The sequence below is a fragment of the Anabrus simplex genome, chromosome 13 (assembly GCF_040414725.1).
Source record: "Anabrus simplex isolate iqAnaSimp1 chromosome 13, ASM4041472v1, whole genome shotgun sequence".
Taxonomy (NCBI): Eukaryota; Metazoa; Arthropoda; class Insecta; order Orthoptera; family Tettigoniidae; genus Anabrus; species Anabrus simplex.
This window is the reverse complement of record NC_090277.1, coordinates 53,259,355-53,267,443: the sequence shown is the minus strand read 5'-3', so window position 1 is coordinate 53,267,443 and position 8,089 is coordinate 53,259,355. Positions and strand designations below refer to the sequence as shown.

General features: G+C 40.6%; 1 protein-coding gene across 1 annotated transcript in view; it reads right to left on the bottom strand.

The window, feature by feature from the left end:
• Window positions 1–463: 463 nt before the first annotated feature.
• The window catches only part of LOC136884696 (gastrula zinc finger protein XlCGF46.1), a 28,711-nt gene continuing 21,085 nt past the window's right edge, over window positions 464–8,089 (bottom strand). Inside the window, exons 5-6 of the mRNA XM_067156972.2 lie at window positions 7,544–7,614; window positions 464–2,789 (exon numbers count right to left, since the gene is read on the bottom strand). Coding sequence (XP_067013073.2) covers window positions 1,682–2,789; window positions 7,544–7,614 — 1,179 coding nt within the window. The 3' untranslated portion in view covers window positions 464–1,681. The remainder of the gene's footprint in view (window positions 2,790–7,543; window positions 7,615–8,089) is intronic.

The following is an 8,089-nucleotide window of genomic DNA, read 5'->3' as shown; positions in this document are numbered from 1 at the left end:
ATTTTGATGTAGTTTGGTGCTGGTTGCCCATTTTTCACAGTTCCCCCAGCACCTGAAGAGCTGCGCGTCGCTTTTAGCAGGGGACGCCCTAACCTTTTCCGAGGCACCATATTTGCTTTGTCCATATAGGCTATTGTTACGATGGGCTCGCCACACCCAAAGGCATTTTATACCTACTGCCAGGTTCAAAATTAGGCCGCCCCTAACATGGAGACAGACGCCTTTCGTAGCCGCTCCTCTGGAGTACAGACGCTACGGGTATGCCCCTTCCGCCATCTCCGCCGTACCGAAGTCCACCTTCTCCGCCGTAGATGCCGTTGAGGTCTTCACTCGTAACCCTGAGCTGGGACCCATACCAGATGTTACACACCGGGTCAGTGTGCTCTGGGACTCACATAGGCAGGGGCGCCACTCCCTGGGTAGGGCTGCCTCCGAAGAGGGTCCCTACCTGCTACCTATATATGTGTATAAGTGTAAATAGTTTTCAGACCCTCAGTCTACTAATTTATGTTATCACTGAAGTGTACAACACCACCAAGAGAAGTTTCGTTCCTTTTGTGCACATACTGTGTGAAAATTTCCAAGTAATAAACTTTTATGTTGTGTCTTGTATATTAAGTTCCTTGTATACAACACATTCATATGATTTTACAAAGCACTTTTAAAGCCTGATTTCATTTTTTTGAAGGTAAAGCGGGAGTTGTCTTGCGTTCAGGGTCGTCTTGGATTCGGAGAAATACGGTAGTCTATTCTCATTACTTCAGAAGACTAGTGTCAAGTGAAAATCCAAGAATTGAATGTGTACTAAAGAGTATCACAATGTATTTATACTTTTAGCTCAGGGTTTACAAATCCCATTTTATTTAATGACTGTGTCCTTATTTTAGATTAACTTGCATAAATGAGTAGCTGAAGAACCGAGTCAAACAGCCGAAACCAGTCCTGTTCATAAAAAATAAAATGTATTGATCAGGTGGAATAAAAACATCAGGTTTGCAAAACAAGATTGTAAAAAGTGACGAACATTACAGTCAAAGGAACAACTGTATCACTAAGAGATGGCCCACTACCTGAGCAGTCACAGATTTACGGTGCCACTGTACCTAGCGACAAAGCCAAATTGCAGAGCACCACATGTAAACAAGCAGTAGGTCTTTGCATGGCAGAGTGCAATCGTATTTTAAACGAGTTAATAACAATTTAAATATTCTGATTGTGCTGCCATCAAGGAACAAACAGGAACTCTACTGGTCAATTCCTAAGCTTGAGTTAACTTCGTCGGATGGGTGCTAAGCCCTCACCAGACAACTTTAGCATGTCAACAATTGAAGCGAACAGTTGAATAAGGGTCTATGTTACATTTTTAGCCATACTGATTATTTGGCGGATTAAGGTCTGTGGACACGATTTCCACAAGTTACGTTAGAGAATTAGCTTGTGCGGAATATGGGTATACATGTGCACTTGCCTGCCACCAGGCATACTGAAGCTCTCCGACGTTTTCAAGCCCGTAACTCGAAACACGCCGGGTGTAACATAGACCTTATTCGGCCGCACGCTTCAATTATGACATGGAGTGTTAAGATTTTTGTCAGCCTTCAGAAACCAGCAACCTTAGACAGGATTGCGAGTCAGACACACTATGTCTCATCCACTGCCTTAGTAGTAATTATACATGTCCTCACTCTGGTTCCACCTCTTGTTTGACAAGAACGTCCTGAGAAATACCGACAAACTTGTCTGGGACAATTTCTTCAGGTTCTTCACGAGACACAATCTCGGGATGAAATGGCGTTGAATCCTCATCGTCTTCCATATGTTTAGCCATATGTTTCTTCAAGGAGCTTTCGAGAACAAATTTCTTGGGACATTTATCACACTGAAAGTTCCGGTCTGTTTTATGAACCGCAGAATGCGCTCTCAGATAATCACGGCGTCGGAATTCCTTGCCGCAAATGGTGCATTTGTAATTCTTCTCCCCACTGTGCATGGAAGCATGAGATCTGAAATTCTTCTTGTTAGAGAAGTCTTTGAGACAAATGGAGCAAGTGAACATCTCAACACCTTTATGTAACAGTAAATGTTGATTCATTTTCTCCCGGCCAATAATATCCTCATAACATATGAAGCACTGAAATTGTTCGGTTTCACCATGCATCGATATATGTTTATTTAAATCATTACCCATCACAAAATTCTTCGAGCACAGAGGACATTCAAAAGACTTGCTTTTCCCGTGCGCCAAGATGTGACGGTCTAAATGACTCTTCCTAGCGAACGCTTTTGAACAAGTAGGGCACTGAAATTCGGGTTTAATGTCATGTGATAACACATGGCGCATGAAACTCTTCCTGTTACTAAGTTCTTTTTTACACACTGAACACATAAACTTACCCCCTTCCTTGTGCGGCATGTGCGTGACTTGGTGCTGTTTCAGGTGCCCCACCCAGTGATACATTTTACCACATATGTCACACCTGAAAGGATTATGATCAGGGTTAACTTGCATATGCTCCTTCAAGTAAACATGGTAGTTAAACTTGGCAAGACATGTTGGGCAGCGGTAATTGCCTGATCCATGGCTCGAGGAATGTTCCTCCAAATAAGCCTTTTTACTAAACTCTTGTGAACAAACATAACACTCAAAATTGTCTTTTAAGCCCAACTTCAATGCGCCATGAGAAATAAGATGATGTTTCAACTTCTCCTCGTGCTCAAATTCACCTGAGCATGCAAAGCATCTAAGCTTGTCCTCGCCAGAACCTAGCATGGAATCTTCAGGTTGTGAACTGGAAAATAAAATAAATCATATATAGAATGATACAAACATGAACGGAAATACATACAGTAATATGACAACAATGACAAGTCAGAATCGTAAGAGGGAGCAATACAAAGTGGAGAAAAGGACAAACATGAAAACACAAACAAAATGTGTTGAATACAGTACACCAGTTCTTCTTACAAATTGTACAAAATTGTGTTGATTATCCTCCTAGTCAATACTACAATATTTACATCCAATTAAGATGAAATTTTACAGAGACATGTTTCAACACAGCACAGGGTCATTCTCAGTAAAATATACATAATAAATTAAAAACATTAGACACACAATATGAAGTGTTTGTTAAAAAAATGTTTCCTTAAAAAATATTATAAAAATTAAAAATATGAGGTGCTGATGGTTAAAACAATTTTCGCTCATCATAACTTACCTTGAATGTTTCCTGTCAGTCACCATTTTTTAACTCTTAATTTGATTTCTATTATCCATTTTACAGACTAGAAAACAAACGGTTCAACTTCAATAAAAACTTACGTATATCAACTAATGACTGAACATAATAATTAAGCCAACAGCGGTACAGATATCAGTTGACCTACATCAGGGGACAACGAAAATATTGAAACAAAAAGGAGGCAGCCGTGGCCTCAATTTAGGTACAGCCCCAGCATTTGCCTGGTGTGATAATGGGAAACCATGGAAAACCATCTTCAAGGCTGCCGACAGTGGGGTTTGAACCCACTATCTCCCGGAGCAAGCTCATAGCTGTGTGCCCCTAACCGCACGGCCAACTCGCCCGGTACTCCAATATTTGACGTACGTATGGATGTAAATAAAAACAGTGAGGAAGACTATCTTGTCTTTTGTTAATATTTTTTCCAATAATGATCTCTTTAACCCATTCAGCGCCAAACCCGTATATATACGTTTTGGTGCAGAGCATACTTCACCGATGTCGTACATGATTTTTTTTTTCCCTAGGGGCTTTACGTCGCACCGACACAGATAGGTCTTATGACGATGATGGGATAGGAAAGGCCTAGGAGTTGGAAGGAAACGGCCGTGGCCTTAATTAAGGTACAGCCCCAGCATTTGCCTGGTGTGGAAATGGGACACCACGGAAAACCATCTTCAGGGCTACTGAGAGTGGGATTCGAACCCACTATCCCCCAGATGCAAGCTCACAGCCATGCACCTCTACCCGCATGGCCAACTCGCCGGGTGTCATATATGAACGGGATATAATGTCATGCTTTGAAATTCCGCGGAAATGCTCAAGGAAGTTCTGTACGGCAGACATACCACCCCACTTAGCTTGTTTCGAAAGCGATCTGATGTTATTTCAGCTTTCTTGGTGTGGAACATCTTTCCCGCTAACGTGTAGCTATCATGGCGTCTTGAAGTATACATTCAACTCTTGTTGAAAAAAAAATTGAATGTTTCCTCTTAAACAGTGATTCTGGAAAGCTATATTTTGATAATGAAGATGGAGAATACAAAGGGGGCAATATTGAACTACAAGAAAGTGTGAGACAAAGTAGTAATGACGAATCTCGTGCGGAATTGTCACCCCCTCCTCAGATAAATTCTTCTTTCCCCAAATGTTAATGATGTTGATAATACCAGTTCTTGGGTCAACAATTTTGTATTATATTTCAGTAATAGTATCATTGAGCGGAGAAGCCATGTGTGTTAACATGCAACGACTATGGAACCAAGCTCTGAATTCGGCAGGTGAGTGGGTTCGAACCCCACCGCCAGCTGTCCTGAGAATGGTTTTTTTTTTTTTTTTTTTTTTTTGCACTCCCAAGAAAATGCCAGGACAGTTCCTATTCATAAGCCACAGCCAATTCCTTCCACTTCCTTACTCAGTTTCGTTCACCATCGTTCATTTCATATTCATTATATTCTCAAATAAGGTTGACATGAGGAAGGGCATCCGGCCATAAAAACGTCCTGTAAAATGTAATCTCACTTCATCCCCGACCACGTACTGGGCTGCGGGACTAAGGGAACGATGCGCATTCCATAATATATTATAATCTATCAGCTTCATTGTCCGTATTGATGAATTAAGAATGCAAGTATGAAGAATGAAGGAGTGTGTGGCATTCAAGGGACTCCAGCAAGCCAAAGCCCTTCATTGCACCATATGTATATATGTATCTTGTTTGACATAATGTTGGCAACAGAACAGATTTTTCAATGGAACTCCAACGAGTCTAAGCCCCATATTGTACCACATGTATATATCTTAATAGTAATATTATACTAGAATAAGGCATTCTTGTTAAATTAGTTTTTAGTAATGTTTTATGTACAATCGCTATTAAGCAGGTTCACCAACAGCTGATGATGACCTTTTTACAGGTCGAAACCGGTACTGTTTTAATGTAGATAACTTTAATCATTCTTCATACTTCCATAATATAATCAGTAAAAATTATCTGTAAAAGTGCTTCTTCCTTTAAAAAAAAAAAAAAAAAAGCGGCCCAGAGGGTTTGCCTTTCCATCAAAACTTGGCAGTGAAAAGGTTAATATGCAATAATGTAGAACTTGGCTGTCAAGTAGGTGGCCCCAGCAGTGGCAAGCTGCTCGGGCAACTGGTAGTGAAAGTGTCAAAAATAGACCTAAGTCTCCCTCACACCATGGACTGCTGAAGAGAAGAGGAAAATGGACACGAACCCTGGAGTGAATTTAGTGGGATTCACTCTGCTGTGAATGCTGGTCAAAGGATAGTGGGCATTGTAGTCACCATGGCCATTGGACCACCCCCCCCCCCCACTCCAACCAGCATCAATCAAGTAGAAGGTGTTTGAAGCACAGTCTTGCCCACCCTCCAAGTGTCGCAGGTAGGCTTCCTGGAAACAAGCGTTGCTGCCAAATATATTTCATCTTCCACAACGATTTCACGCAGCGCGCACACGTTTTAGTTCTCTTTAGTGCTTTTAGGACGAAACTGTGTCTAAGTTTATAGTGGGAGCACGATTCATTTTAACATGTCTATACAGTAATTTTTTGCTAGTGGCTTTACATCGCACCAACACAGATAGGTCTTATGGCGACGATGGGATAGGAAAGGCCTAGGAGTCGGAAGGAAGCTTAAGGTACAGCCCCAGCATTTGACTGGTGTGAAAATGGGAAACCACGGAAAACCATCTTCAGGGCTGCCAACATGCGATCTGAACCCACTATCTCCCAGATGCAAGCTCACAGACGCCTTTCTGCGGAAATGAGTAGTCAAGGGGAAGCTTGGCAACAACCTGCTATCAGAAGCCCATGCCCATGCCATTAATAGCTTTCAAGGGTATTAACGGACAAAAGGGAGGGCTCCGCTACAAATCAAAGGCTGCCATAGCTGCAATGGCCATAGCGACTATATAAAGCATCGGTTAATTTTTTGAAGGAACTGTTGAGTCTGCTTTTGAATCATATTCTCCACTGACTTCATAAGAAAAAGAGGAAAATGATATTGTAGAAGTGGATGACCATAAATCTGGTTCCCAACAAACCAATGACAAGAAAAGTCTGACTACAGGAGCCAATGTTAACCACTTCATCTTTACACAGGAAAAGAAAGTCAAAAATTTTGGAAAATACATGCTCCTCCTCAAACATGACAAACCAGTCATTTTGATTGTAATCTGGAACAGCATTTCCCAACCAGCAGTAAATGTGCCCCTGGGGGTAAGCAGAAAATAATCAGTAATTATAGAAAGAAAAAAAATAGATCCTGTGCTCTCTATGCATTCTTTACATTGTTATTCACTGGTACAGTAGACTCCCAGCTATCCGGCCTGATGTGGCGGAAGATCAAGCTGGATAACAAAGAAGCCAGATGGGCCAGAGTTCTATAAATACTCTCTTCCGACCCCAGCCATACCACTGCAAACACACTTTTTTAACATCAAAACCCAATTTTATAATATTTTCTAACTTCTTATGTAGGTTGTACATGCTAGTTTGTAAGTTTTTGTTATGTATACACATACTGTACCGCACATGTGAAAAAATTATTACAAGAAATATAAAACGATCTGCACTGTAAAGTACACATGAATAACACCTTTAAAATATAAAATAAAACATTAACGGAAAACATAGGCCTAATTGTTACAAAAATTATTTAAACATATTCGTTACACACATGTGAAAAGGCAGGCCTAACAAAAAAGTCAAAAATTACAGGTTTGAGGTTTTAAAAAATCTCTGATAGATGAAAAACATAGGCCTAATTGTTACAAAAATTATTTAAACATATTTGTCACACACATGTGAAAAGGCAAGCCTAACAAAAAAGTCACAACTTGGAAAACATAGACCTAATTGTTACAAAAATTAAACATATTTGTTACACACATGTGAAAAGGCAGGCCTAACAAAAAAGCCAAAACTTACAGGTTTGAGGTTTAAAAAAAAAAGGTTGATAGATGACTGCTTCCCCGCTTTAACCGTCTTCCATGACGCAATATCATTCCACTTAATCAAGCAGATGATATCAGCTGACATTGCTTCCTCCTGCTCACTAATGTACTGCAGCGCTACGTCAATCTTCTTGAACCCTTCCGAATGTGTTCAATACATACGTATGTATTAACAGTACTGAAATGACCTTATAACTGTGACTCTACACTGTCCGTCCGTCCGTCCGTCCCTCAATCCGTCCATCCACGGACTGACTGATTGATTTACAACAAGACTTAAACAATACCCTTCTCACCTCACGATACTATATCTGTATATTTCGATACTCACCAACTTCCACTGTCATCCATAAGATCTGGAGTCGCTTCATGGTCCTGACTAACATCTCCATTGCTCATTCCCTTGACAAGCAAAAAGAATAATAATTAATACTTTACATCCATCAAAATGAGTCTGAAGACAAGTGAAGAGGACATCATGTATTTCAAAAAAGGCAAAATATAAGGCAAAACCGGATTATGAAAATATAGAAGAAGCAGTGTTTTACTACATACATTACTGTTACTCAATTATGAAAAGTGCTGCTCAGCAAGGGGAGCGCGTGATAGCCAAGAGGCTTAGTGACAAGTTTCTCATTGAGGTTGTCACAGTATGAATCCCAATCAATACATGTAAGATTTTTGAACTGAAAATTATCATATGTCCTCTAAAGCACGACACGGATAGTACATGGACACAACATGAGATGGCGATGCGTTGGACACGTACCACGTAAAGGGCAACGGGACTGCAGCAGTAAGACAAACAGAATGGATGTGACAAGGTAAGAACAGTGAACGTACATCAAACTGGCCGTCAGCCAGGGTCGCAACAACA